We start from the raw sequence: 24,249 nt of genomic DNA, 5'->3' as shown, positions 1-24,249 counted from the left end.
TGGCAATGTCCTATTTTTTAAAGCATTCTTTTGGGCACCTTTTTAATTTTAAACTTTAGGAGATTTTTAGAATTTTAAAAAGTACATACTAGGTATTTCCAAAGTCGAGGTTCTGAATAATACATATTTCCTTTTTATTTCCACTCTCCGTTTTCCATCTTCGTGTTCCTGCACTCTGTCAACGGCAAATGTTGCCAAGCCCTGCTGACCACTGTCCATGCGAAGAGGAGCAGGGAAATGGAAAATGGAAAAGGAGGAGGAAAAGCCAAAGGGAAGCTGGCGAGGCGGAGAGGGAGAGGGAAGAACAAGAAGCAGGGACACCTCTAAGTGGGCTTCATCAGTTGCGCTTCGCTGGGCGCCGCCAGCGTCATAATCGTCCTGTCCTGCTCATCATCTTCTCGCCGATTTCCTTTCGACATCTTGGGTTTGTTTGCTGCCTTTTGCGGTTTTCCCATTTTTTTGGGGTCAAAGTTCAGGCATTTCCCCTCTGAAAAGTCCGCCGGTCTTTATTTATCTTTAAGATTTTCAACTCAGTGCACAGGTTTTTTGTCCACACGCTGACTTATGACCACAACAATGCGTCAGTCTGGCTGCTTGACTGGCCTTAAATGTGCACTGCGAGAAATGGATGAGTGGAGGTAAAATATTTGCAGGGAAAAGGGTTTTCTGAAAAAGTAAAATAGAAAAAGAAAAAATAATTTTTGTATTGCCATTCGATTTTCTTTAATTTGTACTTTTTTAAAACATTTAAATATTTACCAAAAGTAGTATACGATATTTTTATTTATAGAGCATACTTTTAGATACCTTTTTAAAATTTTTAAAACGGAATAAATAAGTAATTTGTTACTTAAGGAAATGTAGCTAAACAAAAGTATACAAACATATTATAATATATTCTAAAATATCGTTTTCTCTTTTCTCAGTGCAAAATTCCTTGGGTTTTTGTCTCTGTCCACTCGCAGCTGCCACTTGCAGTGTATCCTCGCAGGATGTAGGATGTGTGATAGTGTGTGGACTTGGACTTGGACCGCTGCTAAGTGGAAACTGTAGTTTTTCTTACTTATGTCCTGGCAGGAGAGCGCGGCTCATAAAGATTTGTGTCTGCGCTCTAATGTCATAAGTCAAGTGCTGGTCGCAGTTCAAGAACTCACGTGTTCGAAGGAGTAAGACCACCTCCGTGACCCCATAACTCAGTCCATATCCTTTTTCCCCTTACAAGGACCCCGGTCCTGCTTCAAAGGCAAACTCTTTCTGCAGTTTAATTGAGAGAGGGCATTAAGCAATTACGGCCAACTACCTCGAGTGGACTTTTGGCTTTAATTTAATTTGTCACACTTTGCGAGTGCAGACAACTTTACACTCTGGCCGCAGGAAAGTAGAGCAGCTGGCAGGATTCAGGATCCAGGATCCCCAGGGAAGAAGATTGGGAAAATGGGGATTGTGGTCTGGCACAGCCATTTTCAATTTGACTATGCCGGAAGTTACCTGCTGGTGCCAACATCTTACCCACACGGGCAGAGGGAAAGTCCGGCACTGAAGTCATTTCCTGTGCACAGGACACCCGCCTCCTTGTCCAAAGTGGTTTTACGACCAAGTGTCCCATGTGGCCAGCAGGGACTAGATTAAATTGGCATCTTTTGTTGTGTAGTGACTTTGTTCTCGCAAACGAGAATGTGAGCAAATTAAAAGTTGGCCAACTGGGGAGTGCAGCGCCCTTCTCGGCGCTTCTCACTTTGTCCAAAAGGTCAGCGGCCATCCATCAAGCGAAGAGCTCTTATTAATGCCTCGAATTTGCTTTCCTTTTCCCGGCGATTAATGAAATATTTACAAGCTCAATTGGGCAGGCAATGAATGCTAATTAATTCGCTGCCAGGCTTTCTTATCTTCACGGTTGAGGAGACCTTCAAAATTTATTGAAGTCCCGAATTTAATCCCTTTCTTTCGGAGGAGAGCAACTATAATTGAAAAAGTTTGTAAGCCCCAGAAATAGTTGTCAAAAAAGAGATGTGAAACAATGCGATAAATGCAAGTCTATGTTGCATTTGTACTTTTCAAGATGCGGTTTATTGTCGAGCTGAAGAATTTTTCTTGCGAGCCAAAGTTTCTTGCGGCCTGTAGGCCTTGGATAATGCAATTTGGGGTCTGGCCATATCTGATTTGGGTCGGTGGTGGGTCAGCAATTTATGATACGCACACTTTCGATTTTTGTGGCCGCTCTAATTGCCGATACGCCTGGCATATGAATCGAGTGGAGGGCCAAGAGTCGAGACGGAACAAAACAAGTTAATTAAACGCTTCCGTTTTCCTTTCGCTTTTTGCATCTTATCAGTGTCCTGGCATCACTGGGTCCTTTAATTACGGAGATTTGTATGCCGCCTCGGACTTTCACTTCTCTGCATGTCTCGGTTTACAGGCTCACATGCTTTTTGAGTACGATTCTATATGTAAATTTATTATTTATTAACATTAATTATGGTGGTCAGTCGTGTAATTGAAGAAGCCTCTCCTTTGCCCTCTGGAGGGCAATTCAGATTCGGGGTTGTCATCGGGTTTCGGTTTCTACTGCTGATGTCAGCGGCCTAATTAACTGGCCATTTGTGTGCCGCACACTCTCTGATTTTTTGAAGGGGCGAAAAAAAGGGGAAAACATTTACCAGTTCTTGGAAAGTATTCGCATTGATATGCTGAACATAACTAGAGCTTCATTTGAATGCTCCTTACATAATGGATTAAATACTTTGATTTATCTACGGCATGTTCTGATTATTTTATTTTTGTTTAGGCTTATCTTGATTTATATCTTAGATTTTTAGTACCATTTTCATTTGTATTGTTATGAAAAATAAAAAAGTATTATAAAATTTGAAATTATGATTTTAAAGAGTTCTGAAACAGTTCTAGAATGCATCGAATCTAACAGATTCTACTTTTATAAAGTATATTTATCATTCACCCATTCAAAGATATTATATTTGCTGTGCAAATAAAATGTTATTTCATTTATTAGTTTTATATATTTGGCTAGTAATATTTGTTAAATAAGAAAGGCTCAACAACTAAAAATAAATTCTTACTAAGTTAGTAATACTGACACATTTTATACCTAAGGCTTAGTACTCAACCCAACAAAAAGTCGTCCAAAACAAAACACTTCATATGAAAAACAACGTCAAAAAATTTTGTTTCATATGAAGTTTTTGTTTTGAACGACTTTTTGTTGGGTTGAGTACTAGCCCTAAATCCCAAAATAATTCCCCAAAAAGTAGGCAACGTTTTTACCAGGGACCGTAAATATTCATTATTTGAGATTTTTATTTTAAAAGGCCTACTGAGGTTTTTACAAGCTTTAATCAACAAAATAATTGGTTTTTATGCACTTTATAGACATGAACAAATAACAGTTCATTTGCTTTCCAAATTTGTTGAAATGCATATACTTTGTGGACAAGAGTAAAAAGAACGTTATTTTTGACGTTTAAAACCAAATATCAAAGTAGTCTTTTTAAAATAAAAATCTCAAATAATGAATATTTACGGTCCCTGGTTTTTACTGCTCTAAATTTGCTCACGCATTAAACGGTTTAGCATGCAATTAACACGTACATCTCGCACACACACACATATGCGCTGGTGTAAGTTTGCATACGCACTTGTTGTCGTACGTGTTAATAAAACTAATTTGATTAGCTAACTAGTGTAAGTAGCGGTTTCCACTTGTCTGTTTGCCTACGCCAGCCACTAAAACCCCCTCCAAAAATATCCTGTGTGCTTTGCGATACCTAAAACAACAAGTGAGCTGTGTTTTGGTGGGCTTTCTGGGGTTAAACATGGTGGGTGGGTGGGTATGGGTATCGCACACGTTTGGCATTAATTTAATCCTTCCGCAGAATAAAGTGATATCGCCACTAACAAGGCAAACACATTAAATATTTATGCCGACATCAGCAGACACGCATACATGTACGGGAATATGTAAAATTAGTCCTTTAAGGCTTGCTTATGTATGTGTGTGTGAGACTTTTAATTGCTGTCGTCAAAGGCTAAGGTAAGAATAATTGCAAGATTGGGAATAATGTGTCAAGTTGTGTGATGTGAGGCGGTGGCTGATTACATCAAAGGGCGGCACACACACAGATACTCACTCAGACAGTCGCACTTTGAAGTGTCAACAGGCAAAGGACGAAGAATGAAACCGAGGAGGAGGCGACAAAAACAACAACACACACGTTATCCATCATGGCATCTTTCACTTTTGTCAGCGAAATAACAATGGCCTCTTAATTACACCAGTGTGTGCCGCTCTCTTTGAATGTGTGGGTATTCTTTTTTTGGAAGTATGGGTAAAGGATATTAAACACCGGGGGAAAATTATTCTGAAAAAAATATTCAATGTATTTATATCAAAAATAAAATGAAATATAAAATATAATATAAAATATATAAAATATAATATAAAATATAAATATAAAAATAGATATTAATTGTAATGATTTTAAATAATATTCAATGATATGCTACAGAAAATGTAATAAATCTTAAATATCTTTAAAGGTAATTTTAGATACAAAATATTTATTTTTTTATGATATGTTTTGGAATATTTAATTTTGGTATGTGGTGCTTGTTATTATTAGGATTAGTAAATTAGTGTTTATATTGCCGATAAGTCTTAATCAATAACTAATCGATTTTAAGTCTTAATTAATATTTTGTTCAGTGTACCATGCATTTCCTAGTGTTTGTTTAGTCAGATGTTTGCTCGACACTTTCCTTTGGCTTTTCCTCTGCTTGGCGGCTCTTGCTTTTGGCCAACACTTGTTGGCAAGTTTTCTTTTGGCCTTTTTTTGTCGTCGCCTGCCGTTTCCTTTCCATTCCTTTGGCGGCCTTCCTTTGACTTTGACTATGACTAGGACTTCGCCTAGTTTGGCATAATGAGCACACACACACACTGCAATCTCGAAGGAGAGTCCGCCATGTGAGGATCCTGCGACAGGATGTTAATTTCAATTTAAATGCCGGCCAGCTCCTTGAGAGCTCCTCGCAATGTCCTTTGGCGCCCCCGGGCGAACGTCGTCTCAAGTCGAACTTTGTCCACTTTTGACTGCCTCCTTCTAAGGACCTTCCTGCAATTGCATTGACCAAAAGTCAAGAAGAGAGCCTGCGGCCTTGGCCTGTGAACTTTAATTGGATTCTTTGTGGGGCTCCAAGTTCGAAATGAATTCATTTTCTGTGTGTGTGCTTACTCAGTTTGGCTTCCTGGAAATAATCCCATTGCTGATCTTTCGCCACTCATTTGGCTAATTAAAATGGCATGAACAAACAGAAGCAGCTCATCCATTTACATTTATGAATTATCGGTTCGAATATAGAACACCGTCATGACTCCACCCCTTTTTTTTCGCCTCCTCTGACAGCCCATAATTCACACATCGAACTTTGGGGTTACGGGCTAAATCTTAACAGAGCCTCGGAAATCACGTACAGGACGAAAGTTGCCGGATCCTTGGCATTATTGTCTTTTAAGCTAACCCAGTGCCCCTTCCCTTCCACCCTTCGACCACAACAGCTAATTAACGTTAATTTATTAAATCAGTGAGCAAGTAAAGGCATCCGAGCAACTTTCCTGCAAAAACCGGGGGTCTGGTAAGGAGGATGGGGCAAAGACAGCGCCAAGAGCTGCCAGAGATAAAAGTTGCACACGAGTCTGCTGCTCGGTTCTGAAGCTCAGGCTTAAGCACTTTGGGTTTTTTCTATACCCAGCAGTTGGGAAGTTAAAGGGTATATTGGGTTCTTAAAATTATAGGGATAATTGAGAGGGCAGTCCCGTGATTCATGGTATTATCTTTGCTATACTGTGTGTGTCGGCAGAGAGTCAGTAGAGAAAAAAATTAAAATCTTTAAATTAAATAAGAATAATTAAGATTAAGATATTTCAAAGAACTATAATACAAATAAAATGTAAATAACTTTTTAAATTCTATGATTTTAAGAAAGCAGCCTACTAATTTAAGGGGGCTTTTCTTGGTATACTGTTTGGGTAGGCAGAGAATCGGCAGAGCATCACGTGAATAATATGTTTAAGAGTGTGAATATAATATTTTATGATTTTTACGCATTAAAAATTAAATATTTCATGATTTTTACGCATTAAAAATATTATATTGACAGGCAGTTATTTATTTTTCATTTTCCAATTATTTTTTCCTAGGTAACCTATAGTCCATACAACCCCTTAAGACATGCTTCGCATTCTTACTTGTCTTAGCTGGAAAAGCATGAAAACCACACGCAGCAATTATTAATTCAATTATTTTAGCGCAAACAGCCACCTCAGACTAGGAGCGAGAATAGCTCGAATCCTTGAGACCGACAATCCTGCAGGACCAAGACGCAGGAAGCTGTGTGGCATAAATGAGTTCTCTTTTCAGAGCGAGTGGATGAAATAGAGTAGCACAAACACAATTAAGACAGCAGGAATGAGGGTAGGAAAAAGAAAGAAAGAAAGGCGAGCAAATAAAGTGGCAAATTTAATTAGGAATCAGCAGAGAGAAAGGCCAAAGTGCAGCACTTTGAGTGCCGGGGAATACCTGATGATAACCCACATCGTCACTCCGCCGGACATGTGAATTAATAACAGCATCCGTTTCCGGTGGAAAAGTAGGCGGGGTAGGTGAACTCGAATTCCAGGGACAGAATTATAATAATAATATTAATAACGAGTGGCGAAAAAAGCAGACGGCGGACAACGGACAGCGTGTCCGTAACAACTTCCGGAATTAAGTTGGCCGTTTTATTGTCGCAGAAAAGTTTGCCCCTTGGGGGCTGGAAAACAAAACGAATGTAGGTAAATTGTAAAATGCAAAAGTTTCCCAAGTTGAAGTCACCTGCTCGGGTTCCCAAACTACTAAGCAAAAAAAAGAGAGAGCAGAGGGGATGAGGGAGCAATCGAAGCAAAGTCCCTTTTGTTTCAATTCACGTCCAGGACAATTGGCCAGGATCCAGAATTCAGAATCCCGAATCCAGACAGGAAAACCGAAGCTCATCAGGCATCAAGGTATAATTTGGCCGGGGACTATTTCATTTTACGGCCAAAGTGGCGCATTTGCATAAAGTTTTATTTTCTTTGACCCGCACTTGGGGATTTCTTTGACTTGCTTCGACCGCGTTCTTCTTCTGTTTTCCCCTGCCTGATTTCCATTTCGTCTACTTTGTCGCCAGGAAGTGATTTCCTGCAGCTGCAGCTATTGAAATTCAATATCTTCTCGGGAGGGTGGGTGGTGAAAAGTCCCACGGGGAGTATTGGTTTGCCTTAAAGCCCATGGATCAGCTTTAACAAGTGTTTGCACCACACATCGTCACATCATCGCAAGAATCAGACACACACATCCGTCAGCAGTCAGCCGCCCAATATCCTTGGAAGGTAATTTGAAAATCAAACAAGCAGCGAGCGACTCCCTCGCAAATCCTTTCAATTGCTGCAATTTACTGGATAAATAGGATCAAAATCGAATTTAAATGGCAAACAAATTTTTCCTGATTTCGATTTTGTTGACAGAACTTTTCACTTATGTCGCTGAATAAGCAGATTATGCCAACAGGGGTTGTCTACTGGATATATTTGGCACACCTTTAGCTCACAAGGGGTAAAAATAACAAACCGCTGTTTGAAATCGCCAATAAAGGAACTAAAAGTATGCAGTAAAAAAAGGAATTTCTTCTTAAAAGGTATTGTTGCATACTTTTAGACACCATGTTTTTTTAAATAGTTGGGTTTGAAATCACCAATAAAGGTGTCTTAAAGTAAGCAGTAAAAAATAAATTTCTTCTTAAATGTATTGTTTCATAATTTTAGACACCTTTAAAAAAATTTACAAATCCCAGTTATATTTATCACACAGAAATGTTGCCATTTAAACGCCTTAGAAATATTTTAATTAAATTTCGCATTTGCACTTGAATGGTTATCCCTGTGGCAGGCAAAACTATTTACGTGCCTGGAACAAAAGTGAAATCATTCGATTTTATTTATTTTCACTCGAAACTGAAAACTTTTTCCCCGCCAACCAACCGACCGACCCCTCTGAAAAGAAAACTTGCGCAAAAAGGCAACCGAAAACTTTTAGAGAAAACTTTCTTGCCTCTCTCCTCTTCTACAAACATAAACAAGATTAATTTCACATGTTTTCCAGGGGGTGGCGAGAATTTCCTTGAGGCTGAGAAGGGGAAAGGAAAAGCGCTGCTCGAGTTATTACTTTGATTATGTTTATTCTAGTCATGAAATCCAAATTCCCGTTTCATGTGCACTTCATTTAATAAACCCATGCCGCCAAGTGAAAGCGCGAAATGATTTCCATGGCATTTTTGTCTGCTCGTGCAAGTTTTCCTCACTTTGTGTGATTAGCCAAGTGAAAAAACAAGAGATTAGGCAACTATTTGCGACTTCATTTGCCTATGGATAATTCGCTGGTGTGGGAATTATCATACCTCATTACTTATTCGTTTCTAAGTTTTATGAGGTGAGATAAAATACACTTTTTCGTTTAATTGTATTAGAAAAATTAAAAGAGTCTTAAAATAACCTAAAATGTATCTAAAAGTATGCAATTATTGTATTCTTTTAGGCACAATTAAAAGAGATTTTAGTCATATTTCTTATGCATATACCTAAAATTCGAATCCAAGGAACCCCTAAGTTTGCTCAGTTTTTTTCGGAGTAGCCAGAATTTAAATTTGATTTCTGATTTAAAGGGTAAGAAAAGACGGCCAAAGACAAAGCTCTTTAATATAGCCACTAATCTAGACGCTGTCTGTGATCTTTCCACTATTCCCGCCAAGTGCTTTGCCAATTTGGCCATCATCCAATTCACTCATCTTATAGACCATATCTATCTGCGATCTGTGGCGACTCTTAAGTGCTTTTAATTATGTCCACTTAAGTCTCAATATCGTCAGCTTCCGAAGCGCGCAAATCACAGGAAGCCACACGCATTGCAACAGGAAACTGGGTAAATTAGGGGAGCCAAGGGGAATCGGTGAAACTGCTCGGCGCACTCTAAATAAAGCATAACAATTTATGAAATTTTAATTTTTACACTTAATAACACGCCGAGTTATGGGCGCGCCGAGTGAAACGGGGCAAGAAAATTCGCGAGGAAAATTGGCGAAAAAAAAATGGGGAACAGGGGAACTTTCTTATAGAGACATCAATGTGAGACGCACGGGCAGGTGCCCAAATCTCCGGGAGTGGCACGAATTGCGGTGCAACTTGTGTGGCACAAACCGCAGACGTTGGGCGCAATTAGAGACGCCCCGATATATATGTATATATGTATATATTCATATATAGTCGGTCGGGGAACTCACGGATTATGCTATAAGTCGAGTGGTCTCACTTTCAGAAAATTCACGAAACTCGCGTACCAATTTCAAACTGGAACAGACAATTTATGGTCTTCAAGTTTCTATCATTAGAAAATTAGCTATTTGCTTCTTAAAAGATTTATATTAAAATTCCGGGTTATTAATCAACCAACAGTGAATATTAAGATTTATCAAGAACTGTAAAAATAAAATATTAATGATGCCATTATACAATTTAATAACTCAAACGATTTGATTTCTATTATAATACCTCCCTCTCCCTTAAAAAAAACAACTGTTTACATTTCTTAAAAAAATCTTATTAAAAATATAAGACCTCTATGGGGTGAAAAGGGGGGACCTTGTGGAATCCGATTGACAATAGTCCACATGAAATATATACAGATTTCTGCTATACCGACGAATTAGTCGCACCCCAACGAATAACTACATACATTTCCTGAGCGAACTGAAGAATTCCTTTTGCTTTCTCAGTCAAGAATTTTCAATTTCAATTAAAGTGCGGTGAAAGTTGAAAATTCTCCCTGGATGATACTACATATGTTCTCCCCGTCTGTTTCTGTTTTTCTTCTATAATAGATTCTCCTCAGTTTCGTTCCCGGCTGAACGTTCAAAATTTTGATATTGTATCTGGCGAAAAACCAACGGAGATCTCCGATTTTGGTTCTTAGTTCTGACTGGGATCACTGGAGGTTGGGCTATGGTCCAACTCCCGAATCCTCTCTACAGGATAAATGGGATCGGAGATCTCGATGGCGTGGTTGAGTTCATTGATCATCGTGGTGATGAGTCCCTGGTGCTGCTGTTGCATTTTGGCCTGCAGGCGCTGATTCTCCTCGGCCTGTTTAAGGACCAGGTTCTTGAACAGGTTCTGCTGGATCTCCAGCTCGCTTCCCACATATCCGGGTCTCTTATGAAGCGGCACTGGAGTTATGATGCTTTTCGGGGCACTTAAGTGGGCGGTTCTAGTCGTAGGCTTTGTAGGTTTGGTAGATGGAACTTCGCTTTTCCTAGATTGATTGCCACGTTTTGTGGTTATTCTGGCAGTCTGGATTTTGACGAGTTGAGGGGAATCAGTTGGAGGTAGTGGAATCAGCTTGGGTATACGACTCTGCATTTTACCAATCGAAGATTTAGCAATCTGTGGATCACTTTTGATGGCTGAAGGAAGCTGCGGTATGGGAACCTCAATGGGAGCTCTTCGCCAAAGTGTATTAGGCAGTTTTAAGAGATCTGGACTGGTCTTGCAACGCTTCAGGTTTTCTTCCCCCTCCTTTGGTTGGTTATTTTGCGACTTTAATGGATCCCATTTGACTGCCCAACCAATTTCCGAGGCTCCCATTTGAACGGCGTTAACCTTCATCACAGCTCGTTGAGGTTTAGGTTTTTCAGAATTCTCCATTACCAGTTGAGAGGTCATCAGAATGGGCAAACTTAAGCCGGTTTCAATCTGCATTACCATATTGGCCGTGTAATCATAGATCATGGTCTCTGATCGCTCTAGTTTTTGTCGAAAGCGACCCATTACCATTAAAGGTTGGATTACCTCAAGTTTTTTGGTATTGGTGGAGGCATCTTGCTTTTCAGTACTATTTAATTGATTTCTTTTCAAGATGACTTCCTTGGTCAAAGCGCACAAACGAAGACGCATCATTTCCAGTCTTTTCCAGTCAGTCATCTAAAATGTTTTTCGGAAATGAATATCTTATAATAATAGTTATTATAGAAAATAACAAACCATGGGAGGCAGAATGGGTTTGCCATTCAGGCTATAACCCGACTGAAAATCGGCACCTTCAATATTTTCCAGTTCCAATTGGAACATTAGCTGTTCTGTCTCATTGGCCATTTGCAGCAAATTTCGTGTAGATATTTCAGGTATCGAAAGTTATATGTGTTTTCTATATGGGGAATATTTTCAAGAATTTATTTGTTGTGTGATGTGTAGAGTAAAGGAATGGAATGGAGTAGGAAAGGAATGTGAGTTGAGCCAACAACGGTTGACAGTTGGGGTTTGTTTGCCTGGACTACTAGTCCGCACACCGATGTCGGTGGACTACATACACTGAAAGAAAAATAGAGTAAAATTCATATTTGTTTGAAAAAAAACAAATGAAAACAGGAATAAATTCCAGATTTTCCTGTGAATCCATAATAAAAATGTTTATGTTAAAAAAATTATATTTATAATGTCCAACACAAAGCTTAAAATTGTCCAACTATGGGTTGTTGGACCTCGTTGAGCTCGTTTTGAAATTCCCAATCGATCGGCATTTAAGCTTATAAAAATGTGAAAATTGGACAAGGAATTAATTTTTTTGAATCAATTTATTTTATTGTTTGTTGTTCAAAACGGTATGCATTTTGGATTTGGGACCTTTTTTGTACAGTCTACATTAAAAAAAACCTTACGAAAAATTTTATTTTTCCCATAAACCCAAAGCCTGATTTTTTATATACTAAAACAAATTCTGATAAAAATATTATTTACAATATTTATACAAAAACCTTTTACGAAAAATTAATAAATTGGGGTAAACATATTTAGCCTAGAAAAATAATACTTATAATAAATATACAGAGTATTACTTAAAACAATTTGCCCCTTAAATCAATATCCCAACCCCACTGACTTTTATTTTTTCCGAGTGCATGCCACATGCAATCCCCGTCCTTATTTGTGTCCCAATCCGGATGGAGAGTCCTGACAAATGCGCCGCTCGTCGCCGGAGCGTGCCGCAAAAGGTATATGTACCTTACGAGGGAGAAGTCGGCAGTCGAGCGTGGAACTGGCAAACGAGAAGCACAAATAGAGTCCACTCCATTACCGGCAGGACATTCGTCCTTTCTTTCCTTTCTTTCCCGCACATTTAGGTGGACCGTCTGGAAATTTGTCTTGGGCGCTTGTAGGTGTGATTTGTTTTTTAAATTTTGGGCCCGAGTTCCAGAAGCTGGCCAATTTGTCTACCCCACTAGGTTGACTTTTTATTTGCAACGAAGTCACGTAGCATTTTCACTTGCATTCACTTGCGACATGCGGCAATTTTCCACTAAATTTGCCATGTCAAACATATTTTGGAGACCTGCTGCTCTCGTACTCCTCCGCTCATAAAGAATTCAAATTAATACATTAACAACTCGAGATAAGCGACCTTCAGGGGAGGAAGTGGAAAGTGGGTGGTACTTCTGGATATTCCAACGACAGGTAATAAACGCCGAGTTGTTCGTGCCAAAGTCTCGAAAGTTTTGCTCCAAGGCAATTTTCCTCAAGTGGCAATTCGGGAGCGTGCCAAGTGCCTTGGTAACGGTAACAGCCCACGGATTACGGAATACTGGCTGAAAAAAAAAACACCCAAGTGGGTTAAGGCTTGGCACTCTACGGTTAACCGCCAGCACCACAAAAGGTATTTATCTCATTGTGCGCAGATTAAGAGCTGCTCTCAAATTAGGTGAGTGTCGTCACGTGACACAAGATGAGATCTAGATAGAGATGAGGTTGGATGGTAAGAAAAAAGGTAGGTAGAACAAAAGGGGGTTTACACATGGTTGGGAAAAATTCTCGGAAAAACTCGTACTAGAAATACAGCGAGCTTTAACATTAAAACACATTTCTAAAATTCATTTAAAATTGTTTCATGTTAATCTAGAATTTCTTCTAGCTCGAACACTCTTTCGTCCATTTATTTTAAATTGGTTCATGTTTTCTAGATAGATATAAAAAAACAAAACTTAGAAAATGTAGAAGCCATCAATAAAGTCTGTTGAATTTTAAAGCAGCTGATGCTATGCTTTTAGACTCTAAGCGAATTTTTATAAAAATACTTTTTAAAGTTTTCTTGTACTCAAAAATTTTTGGCAATTTTCCCTTTTTTAAAAACATTTAATTGCATAATGTTTTTAGAGATTTAATGCCAATCAATAAAATTCTACAGCATTCCACGTATGAAATATTTATTTTCTTTTTTTTGATAAATAGTTTTTTTGGATCTCAAATATTAACTAAATTATCGCAATTTCTATAAATTTTCTACAAAACATCTTTACAAAAAACTGTGGTATTTCGATGACTTAAACCACTCCCAGCAAAGGTCTAAACTCACTTCAGGTTATGCAAAGCTTAACCCCTTAAAGGCCCCCTGGCTTCTAAGTGCCCAACCTCAATGTATTGTGCAAAAAGCCAGCCAGACTCCGCTTCGGTTACACTTCATAAATTTAAAGAATTATGAGCCGTGACCCAGACGGAAGTGGAATGCAATCCAAGTGGCCGAGTGGCCAGGACACCGTGAGTCCTGTGAAGGGAGGAGGTCAACAGGTAATAACGGTTGCACGATTGGTTGGTCCTGCCAATTTCCGCTGAATTTACAACCGAGCGCAGAGATGTCGGTGTGGATTACAACCATAATTTTTTATATTCCCCCCATTTTTATGGTTGGACAATCGATGAAGGCTGAGCATTGATTTTCGCTGATTCCCCAGGAAAGTTCAAGAGTCGAAGTTCAAAGCTGCGGCATTCGCATTCGCTTTAATTGAGTTGCCAGGGGTTCATGCATATGCAGGGCTCAATTAAAAGTGCGCCAAGAAAAACCGAGAAAGACAAACAGAGGCGAAGAAGAAGGAAAACTGCTTGGAAAAGAGGGGGGAAATGTCTGCGAGTGACTCAACTGAAGTCTCCTGTCTGTTGACATTTCGCGGTATGGAAAAAATTAAATTAAAATGCAAATTAGGCATTCCTTTCGAAAGGAGTCTGGCCTGCAGTCTGCGATTCCCCCTTTTTTCGTCTTGAGCACAGAAAAGTGACAAATTGTTGTAAACACTGCTCAAGTTACGTATTCGCCTCGTGGGACCTCGACTGTCACCTACGAAAAACCGAGGGTTCAAGGGAAGGCAATAGGTATATTGTATACATATTTTAACACAGCCAAGAGGTCCCGACTTTTTAGCCAAGATGAATGTTTTTATTTCTGCGCCTGGCTTTCCTCCTTTTCTGCGGTAAATTATGCAAAGTAGTTGCGTAATGCTCTTGTTACAATAATTTAATCTTGTAATCTGTTTCTGTTCGACTCCCCGGCAAGTGCTATAAATAATTCAGCTGGCCTTCTGCTGCTCAGGAAGCAGCCTCTGCCGAAAGGAAAAATATCCTTGGAAGAAGGAATCTTTGCATTTTTAATTTCAAGGTAAACAAGCGCAGATAACTTCGCCGCCAGAAACGGAATCCTAATGAGCCGCTCCTCAAGGTGACTTCGGTACTTTGCTTTCTTGCATTGACATTTCCGCAGGAGGCTAAGCAAGTTAATTCAATTTCCGCAAGCTGAAACAAAAATAAAAGAAGAAGGCACAAAGTTTATCCAGTCAACCCCTTTTTGGATTTTTGGGGAGGGATCTTTGGGTACTAACGAACCCCATTTGCGGCTGGCTAATTATGCCATATGCCTTTGAAGAGCTCTTTAAAAAGTACAGGTTAATCTTACTTTGTGTTGAGGAAATATATATAAAATTTATCAAGGTTGCCACAGAAATTTGAATGGTTTTTTAAAAAACCTATAACAAATTTATAACACTTTATTAAATTATTTAAAAATGTTAAATGTAAAAATATATATTGTATCTTAAGGAAATTTAAGTTTATTAGCTTAGCATTTTAACGATTTTTAGCTAATTACAGGTTGCGCATCCCTTGATAAGCTCTTTAAGGATTCCACGTCAAGCCGGCGGCCATAAATCAGCTGTCACAAAATGTAAATCCACCGGCAAAAAAGAAATCGCAGACAATATAAAATTTCAATAACATTCCCGGCGTGTCTTGTCCTTTGGCACAAGGTGCACATGGAACAGCCACATGCTCGCCTCGCACATTTTAGAAGCAATAAGGATACCGGTTTCCTTTTTTCGTTTTTGGAAGGAAGGAGCCGGTAAACAGGATCCGAGCGGAAGCAATACACGTTGACACGTCGCAGGGATACAAAATGTGGCGCTGTTAGTTCCGCAGTTTCGCCGGAGACAAAGGACAGCAGCGTAATGTAACGTAAACTCTATTGAATTGCGATAAAAATCGCGTTTGCCAGGGAAGCACCCTTTGAACTGAAGCCCCCGGGACACGGGTTTAGCCGTTTTAAAGCATACTTTGCGGCTTGTCAACAGGCGGCAAAATTTATTGCAAATGTACGCCAAAAGAGTTGGACGAAGTTCGAGATGTTTGTGTTCGAAGTCGGGTGGTTTCCCTATAAATAAATAATAATATAAATTTTTGAAAGGATCGTTTTTATTCTTCAGGTACGAAAAATAATGAAAACTATTTTGGAAATTAGATTATAATAAATTGACTTAAATTCTAAGCTAATAAAAATACTTTCTATTTCTAAAGTTCAAACTTTCACATTGTTTTTGAAAAAATCACAAAATTACCATACTTTTAGACACCTTTTTTTGTTTCTATTTAACATAGACCTAATTTTAAAATATTTATTTGATGTTATTTCTCAAGTATTTATTTATTTGTAAATATTTTATTGGTCTTTTATATTGTAAACAATTTTTAGACTTTTTAGAAAATTGTTCATAAAACCTTAATTTTAGATAATTTCCTATAAGAAGTGTACCAAAAATTCGTAGTGTTTTATGAGGCCTTCTTTCTTTACTTTGGAATGCTGTTCCTGCTGACAATGTTATCGTTACGGTTATTGATTGAAATTTTTTACACTTTGCTTGTTGCCACATTTCCTGCCCCTTAACCCGCTGTTACCCCGCCAGGCAAACTGACATTCGGCTACGGCGGGTTAAGGGTTAAGAGAAGGCGACAGCTGTTGTTCTGGTTTTTGTTTCGATTTTTTGGAAAGATAATGAAGAGTGAAAAGCCCAACCTAGCAGTTATCATCTGGGGCAGGTATTCTTAGACCATTTCCTTCTACCGAATCCATATGGCTCCGTTCTGGCTTACACGCACATCCTGTCAGTTGCAGGACCTTTCAGTGGCAAAGGACCATTCACATCACCTACACAATGGCCACATCAATTGTGCATTTCATTTAACTTGCCACGCCCGTGTGACTTTTAAGTGTTGCCTTATATGGACAAACCCCCCTGAAAAGCCCCCTTTTCTCCGGGTTTTCCCGGAGTGCTGGACATGACAGCTTCTGCATGAGCAACTCGCTCTCCAAAAGCTGCCCCTATGGCAAACATATTGCTGCCAAAAGGCCGAAAGCCAAAGGCCCGTCGTCTGTAGGTTTTTAGGTGTGTTTAGGTATTATCTTGTACTGAGTGTGATGTGGGAGAGGGCAGGGGAATGGGTGGTGCTGCTGCTGGTGAGCATGTGGCATTCGGAAAACCCCACCCCCTCCCACAACCCTCTAAACACCGCCCACAGCAAACTTTGTGTGCGTTTGTGTCATTGTTAAATTTTGCGCTCGAACGATCTGCAACGGATGACATCCGTATGGCAGGCAAGTTACTTTTTGATTTACAGTATGCTACTTTTTATACCTCTTACTTGGGGCGAGTGAGGGTATATTGTTTTGGGAGTTAAATAGGAAAAACTATTTTAGGGAAAGAAATACTGTATATTGAACTTGGGATTTCCTTTCGAAAATCACCAGAATGTTAAAATCACTTTAAAAGGTGTCTAAAAATATGCAATGAAAAAAGAACGAGAGCTTCTGCAATAAAAACTTAAGATTCCAGGACTGAAAAACATTGTTGTCTACTTTTAGACACCTTTATAGGTAAATTCTAAATCATAAGTGATTTTTGAGGAATTTTAAAGTGATTATGGTTTTCTAATGTGGAAAATAATTCAGATGTTTTTCCATAAAATAAAAATAAATTAGCAATGAGTATCTAAGCAGTCTTCTAAGTTTTCTAAACATTTCCAACTTGTTGTTCATCAAACGCCTGGCTGCCCCGCCCGACCTCTGACCCCCGAACCTTCCATCCAGCAGCTTCCTGACCCCGCAGTCCGAGAACCGAATCCCATCCAAGGTGCAGCAAAGGTTGTCACAAGTCGCCCGCCTGTCGTTTGTTGCTTGTCGGTCGTCGGTTGTTGGCTGTCGTTAGCATTTGGTTTAAATTGCGCAAAATGCGTGTAATTGCTGGAACTGACGATTGAATGAGCCCGTGTATTAGGAGGAGTTGCAGACCGAGATGGCGAATGGCAGATGGAAGCCAGTCCGGTGAAGATTTAAAGTTTCTGATTTGATTTGAGGCCAAGCTCAAGCTGAATCCAGAAACATGAAACCCAAAACCAAACCTCTTTCCCCGATCAACAGACTGACTGTAGTAATTATGAGCGCATTGTTGTGCGAAAAATTGAGTTTCAGTTTCTCAGTTTTCGAGTTTGTTTAGCTCTAAACTTGTGCCATGATTTTAGAGGAGATGGGGTTGGTCTGGACCTGGAAGTGGACTCCGGCAGATGTTTCCGTTTCCTTTTCGGGGCTGGCAACAAAGTGAAAGTGTCCGGAAGGACAGAATGGAAAGCAGAGGAGGGGCTAGTGAAACTTAAGCAAATTGATAAACGTATTAAAATGGGTTGCCAAATGAAGAGAAGACCCATAGTTATTGCCTGAATTTAATTTATTTTTATGTAATTTTAATATATATTTTCAAAAATATTTATTTCATATAAATATTAACTAAAATAAGTTTCAAAAGGACTTAAAAAAAATTTACCACTCTTTTTCTATCACAAATTTATTTAATAATTTTCTTTTGATAAAATATATTTTTTTCTCTCTTTTTAATTTTCTCCATTTTTTATACATTTTACCTCAATGTTTAACCTTTATTTTGTCACCTTTCCCCATTTTCATTTTTGCTTCACGCTCAAGTAGGCGCAATTAAAAAACTCCTTTCCCTGCTGCACTTTCCATTTTCGCATTTCCATTTGCATTTGCAATGCCTGTTATTATTGCTGTTGATAAAAGATTGCACAATGTTTACTCGCAACACCCGGTGACCCCCCTCCCCACCCACTTTAACCCACCGAATGGCAACATTTTTCGCAATGGGCAATGCAAATTTGCGGCCGATGCGGTAATTGCCGCTCATTATGGTCAGGCAAATGTGGCCATTGCCATTTGCCAGTTGGAAAAGGCTGTTGGAAAAGTCCGGGGACTGATAAGACAAATGCAGTGCCACCTGCCACGCCCACTTGGCACCATTCCGCCCCCCTTTTAATGCAATTTTTACATTTCGCCCTCGCAAAAGAGGAGCTGCTGGCCAGGAATCGGTCCATAAGTCACTTTAATGGGCTTTCAATGAGGTGAGCCCGTTGCCGAGGGAAATGCAAATGCATTAATGGCATTTTAATGTTGAGGTATTCGGGCCTGCATGATACGCCCCCAACCCCTTCCCCAGGTAAGGGTTAAAGTTGAGGGAATTTTGGCAATTTACACCGAAAATTACAAAAAAAAAGGGTGAACCAACTTTAAATGACCATAAAACAATTTTGGCACACAAACTTTAAGCCACAAAAAGGTAGTTGTCGTCGCACCCTGGGAAAATGATAAATTATTTTGAGCAAATGCCGCAGGAATTTTGTGCTTGCCAAGGGAAAGAGAGAAAAGTTAAGAAAATTTTGGGAATCGTTTTCCAAGAGATTTATTGGGGACTCTTTCGGTTAACCGAGGTTCCATTGGAATTTATGTGACTGCGTTTGTCATCTCTCCCGAAAGCCGAGGAATTCCAAGGATTCACACCTCCGAAAAATATGCATATGCCTTAAAAATTCCCCAAAAAGACCCCAAACCACATGCCCGATTTAATTTGCTGGAAAATTTAAACAATGGGCGGGCATAGGAATTAATTCGCAGCCACGGAATGAACTTTGACACCTCGTGCAGCAATTTTGCGGTGGACAAACCTTTTTTGGGCAGCTTGGCAACTTTTATGCGAATCCCATTCGGGTTTTTATTTTTTTGGATTTTCTGTTGGGTTTAATGAGCCCGGACCGATGTCGACAGCAACATTATTATTCCAAATAAAAGCGCATTATGCTGGATTATCAACTCAAGTCCGGTCCCATATGTCGAGAAAGGTAGGAAAGGCGAAAACTTAATTTCCAGCTGGCATTTGCATGTGTGAGGCAGCCACATTCCACTGTCTACTGTCCACAGGATAAAGGACACGGGACTCTGGATTCAGGACACTTGACCATTCACCACCCCCTTAGTTGGTTGGCCTTAATGAATGTGCCGAGTAGTCGTAGTCCTTTCCACATTTTGCTATCCTATCCCGAGTCCTCCCCGCTTTGCAATTAAATGTGAAAATGTTGAAAATAATTTGCATTACGTCCCTGGCTTATCGCCTCTGCAATTAAGGTAGTTTTCCTGGATGAGGGTTCTATTTACTCTTTTTTGGGGAATTTAATTACTGCAAGGATTTAATTATGTCATCCCCAAAGGAGCTTAAAAATACGAAAAAAAAAAATCGTAGAATCTGGCAAATTGTTCAATGAGTCGTCGGATATTTTTTTACGGACAACAAATTTGCTTGACAAAGCCCCCGAAAAATCCACACTCAATTTACCTGCATTGTCCTGCGGATGCACTGGGCTTTATCCCCTGATTTTATTGGTCGCGATTTTTGCACTTGAGATTCTTTTTCGTATATTTTAAAACAGTAAATGCAGGGCGAAAAAATCGCACGCTGACAATGAGCGGAAATGAATTATGTTTGAGGCTCGACACCTCTTTCTCCGGGAATTTCGGGACCATTCCACTGCACTTTTGCATTTTGAACCACCGCTGAGGTGGTGGCGTTATATAACGCAGATATTTCCATTGTGCAGCATTGTGCGAGTGCATTTCGCGCTGCACAGTCACAGTTTATTGTTGCCACGCGGAGGCAGACAAATAAATCAATGACAGCGCGACTTTATTGTTTCGCTCACAGAAATATTGCCTTTATAATATAAAACAGCGGCCATGGAGCAGCTCCTCTCGATCGTGCCTGGCTGATAAATAATAAAATACCTATAGGGAGTATTCCCCTGGGAGGTGGGGATCCCATCCCCATACCATACCGAGCGCCCTTTATATATATTAAATGGGCTGCGGTCTGGCCATCTATTGACAAATTTTGAATGATGTACGGCAATAAAAATCCATTAATTGTGGCTCGAAAGGCGAGGCCTGAACCTGATTTCCTCGTGGGGCTGGAAAAGGTTCCTAAATAAATTTTAACGCCGGTAATATAGCACAGAGAAATTATTTTTGAATTCAAAAATATTGTTATTAAATAGAAAAAAATTCGTATTTAGTTTTCTAAAAATATATTTAATAATTTGAATTATTTTATAAACAACTTTTCCTTTATTCATTAATTTACAACCAATATTCTCTATTATTATAAAAAAGTAATAGTAAATAAACAGTTTTCCAGCTCCTTAATTTTGTATGATACCCTATAAGATGCCTTTTAAATTGGTTTATCACTTTACCATGATTTTTCCTTAACTCTCCTCTACTTTTGTAGGAAAACCCAAGACTCAAGCAGCTCTCGTCCTTAATCCAACTAATACGACTCAATTTAAACACCGCTAAATCAACAACTGCCACTCGGGAGAAGTGCGGGGGAAAATGCAGAGAAAGTGCCGAGAAAGGCGGAGAAAAACCTCAACAAATTCGAGCTCCGAAGATTGAATAAACTGTGAGTAAAATTAAAAGTGCCACAAGGAGCTGGAGGAGAATACTTTCCTCCGAAGGACTCTGCCAGCTGAAATTCGTACACCTACAGGACTTCTCCCCATTCCCTCGAAAATTTTGAACAAGTTCCGTCAGAGTGCGCAACATTTTTACGCTTCTTTTGGTTCATTTTCAATGCATTTAACTTGAGTGACTCTTTAATCCTTGTAAGTATCTTAGGACCCCCTTTTTGGCCCCTTCCTCTGCCCAGCAGCCCCTGGCATCTTTAGCTACAATATTTATTTACCTTGCGCCTTTTGTGCCCACGTGCAGTTTTCTTGGTCTCGTCTTCCGCCTTTTCCGCTTCCTTCATCTATATTGCCCCAAAAACCCCCAGTTTCCTTTACCAAATTCGCTGTCGTCGCTTTGCAGCTACGTGTCCTGTGTCCTGAGTCCTGAGTCCTTGAGGGGGGCGGCGTATTGGAAGAAAGGGGGCGGGGCTGTCTGCCACTTGGCATATTTTAAATACATTTCATGCGCTCCTGAGCTCGCTTTTCCTCCGCTTTTCTGCTGCTTTCCTGCTTTTCCCGCTCGAGGATATTTACTTCTTGAAAATATGTTTACTCGTGTTGTGCATATTTTAATCGTTTACTTTGCCACAGACTTTTTCGGCACTGCCTTCTTCCCATTTTCACTGGCTTCTTTTATATGTGTTTTTCCTGTTTGAGTTACGTTTAAGTTAAATAAGCCATGCGAGTCCTTTTTCTGTTTGCCCCTTCCAAAGTGTCTAATTTTAGTCGGAATGTAAGCTTGTGGGGGAAATTAAACTTTTTGTCAATTCGTCAGGTTTGCGTCTTTTTTTTAATTTAAATAGTTTTTGGACCTTACTTAATTTTTTAAGATTACAAAAGTCCACTTGCTTATTAAATTTTGAAGTTTAAGGCCTAGTACTCACTTCAATCGAAACGCCTACGAAATGAAAATCTCCATACAAAATTTTGATCACGAAATTTTCCGCCTGTCATTTTTGTATAGAAATTTTCGTTTCGTTGCCTTTTTGATTGAAGTGAGTACTAGGCATTAGGAAAATATTTATCTTAATTAAATTAAAAAATGATTTCAAATGTGTAATTATTATTTATAAGATATTTTTTTTTTTTTTGTGACATGTTTTTAAATTTTATAAACTATTTAAAATTTTTGTAAACGTACTTAGAGCTGGTTTTTCAGAGAAATTTAATTTTGTTTAATTAAAAAACAGTGCATAAAAATACAACTTGGCAACAGGTGTTTATTATTTATCTTTCTACATTTGCCACTCTTTCTTTGGAAATTTCTAATGAATTCTAATGAGCTGCAGAAGATACAAGTACTCGCATCACACGTTTGTACCAGAAGCCCCGAGGCGATTCGTTAGCTCACGAGATGCGCTTCGACGCGTTTTATTTGGCTGAAATGGAGGTATGTTATTTAGAAAGGAGGAACTTCCTTTTAAGCGGACCAAGTTTGGCATACAAATAGCCAAAGGCTCCCAGGAGTTGTCTGCCAAAGTTTGCCCTTAAATATCTGAAGAGCAATGAAACGGAGGAACAAGATTTAAGGAATTTACATGTGCTCCCTGCGCTTCATTGATGTTTATCGAATATTAAAGGTAATTCCCACACTCATATAGTCCGCAATCTTCACCCCTTTGGCGATTCCCTTTGATTGCTCAGTTTGTCGTAAAACTTTGGGCGCTTCCGCCACTTCAACCCCTTGCCAGCTTTTTGATTCCCCGGGAAACGCCTGCTGAAATTATTTCAATTAAGTTTCTTACAAACCAACCACTCACTCCCCTGGAAAATCCCCCCTGAAAAGCCCTGGGAAAACCTTCCAAACGGACTTTCTTTCATTAGTTGCGCTTGTTTTTGTTTCGCCCCGAAAATTTATTGTCAGGTTCGATGGCTAGCAAAGTTTTTATTGCACGCGCCACGGAGCTTTAGAGTTTTGCCTCTTGTTTGTTGGCTTTTGATTATTCAAATTAAGCCTAATTGTTAAGGTGGCCCGGGTTTTATTGGGGGCCGATGGGCCATAAAAGTATTCGGTTATTATGATCGCTTTATTGGGCCAGCACTTTGGCTTAGTTTTCGATGGTGAATTGATTCAGAAACTTAGTTGAACGGCACTCGCTTCTGTTTGTAGTTGGAAGCCCCAAAGAGCGGAAGCGTTTTCAGTGCCAAATATTTTTTTGCCTTCGCTTCCAGCATTTTGCGGTGTACCTTTTTGTGACACTCCCCTTTCCGGCGACCATTCTCAAAAAAAAACCATGGATTTTAGTTGGTTTTTAGGACAAAAGAACGCCCTTTATTTTGACATTTTAATCCTACATATTAGAAGGAAGTTAAAGAGTTAAGTATTAAATATTAATATTATATTTTACCAAAAATAATAATTTCCTGGATTGCATAACATAATTTGTTTACTCATATTTTACTTAATATAAATTTCCATTTTTTCTATACCTTCTAGAAATAAAAGAACTAAAAGTTTTTAAAAAATTTCTGGACTGGAAATTTAAATTAAATAATTTATGATGTACCTATACATTCATAAAAATTAACTTTTATAGATATATAGTCTGTCTTACCCAAAAAATAAAGGGTACTTCGAAATGCAGCCCAAAAGCACACAGAAACGCACAGCACACACACAGTGACTCACAAAAGTTGACCAGCGGGAATGGCGCGAAATTCGTGCATTAAATGGAGTGGACTTCCGGTTGGTGAAAGCTGCGGCAACGAGTGCTGTAGCCTCTCCTCAATATCGAGGATATTTTCGGTGGGGATAGGATATAGGGGGATAAAGAGATGGAATCAACTGCAACTGAATTTATGCCCACTGGCCAATAATCCATTTTTAGGGCCATCAACCAAACCGAAATATTGGCTCATCCATTGTTTCCGTGCTAATTGTTTGGGACTACTTTTGCCAGCAATTTGCCAGGGAAAATCCCTGTTTTTCCACTCTCCCATTGAGCTAACCATTTTTTTCCTTTATTTTTTGGGGGCGGAAAGTGGGTTGGTGGATTTGCGGGCACAGCTGCTGCGAGGGCTTGCAATTATTTTGCAAACAATGAAATTGTTGCTGCGTGTGCAAACATAAAATCAAATTGTGTGTAGGTGTGTGCAGCTGTTACGGATAGAAATGCCGAAAGCCGAAAACAGACGGAGATTCAGATACAAAGATACTTTCGAGAGGTGTCGCATCTGCGGGC

The 24,249-nt window shown here is 39.3% G+C and overlaps 1 protein-coding gene and 1 long non-coding RNA gene across 3 annotated transcripts; both read right to left on the bottom strand.

Annotated features, from left to right (window-relative positions):
* Positions 1–97: 97 nt before the first annotated feature.
* On the bottom strand, positions 98–21,957 carry LOC138913434 (uncharacterized). 2 transcript variants are annotated; one of them, XR_011419176.1, is made up of 3 exons: positions 21,885–21,957; positions 21,304–21,823; positions 98–615 (listed from the first exon to the last, which is right to left on the bottom strand). It is a non-coding gene; the product is annotated as an uncharacterized lncRNA (long non-coding RNA). The 2 variants fall into 2 exon arrangements; XR_011419177.1 differs by lacking the exon at positions 98–615 and adding an exon at positions 14,935–15,602.
* On the bottom strand, positions 9,662–11,371 carry LOC108059643 (uncharacterized). The gene is made up of 2 exons (XM_017145003.3): positions 11,123–11,371; positions 9,662–11,062 (listed from the first exon to the last, which is right to left on the bottom strand). The coding sequence occupies exons 1-2, from the start codon at positions 11,231–11,233 to the stop codon at positions 10,052–10,054; spliced, it is 1,122 nt and encodes a 373-aa protein (XP_017000492.2). The 5' UTR covers positions 11,234–11,371; the 3' UTR covers positions 9,662–10,051.
* Positions 21,958–24,249: the final 2,292 nt, after the last annotated feature.

This window comes from Drosophila takahashii, chromosome 3R (genome assembly GCF_030179915.1).
Source record: "Drosophila takahashii strain IR98-3 E-12201 chromosome 3R, DtakHiC1v2, whole genome shotgun sequence".
NCBI classification, from domain to species: domain Eukaryota; kingdom Metazoa; phylum Arthropoda; class Insecta; order Diptera; family Drosophilidae; genus Drosophila; species Drosophila takahashii.
The sequence above is the reverse complement of the archived record's forward strand: the minus strand, read 5'-3'. Positions and strand labels throughout refer to the sequence as shown.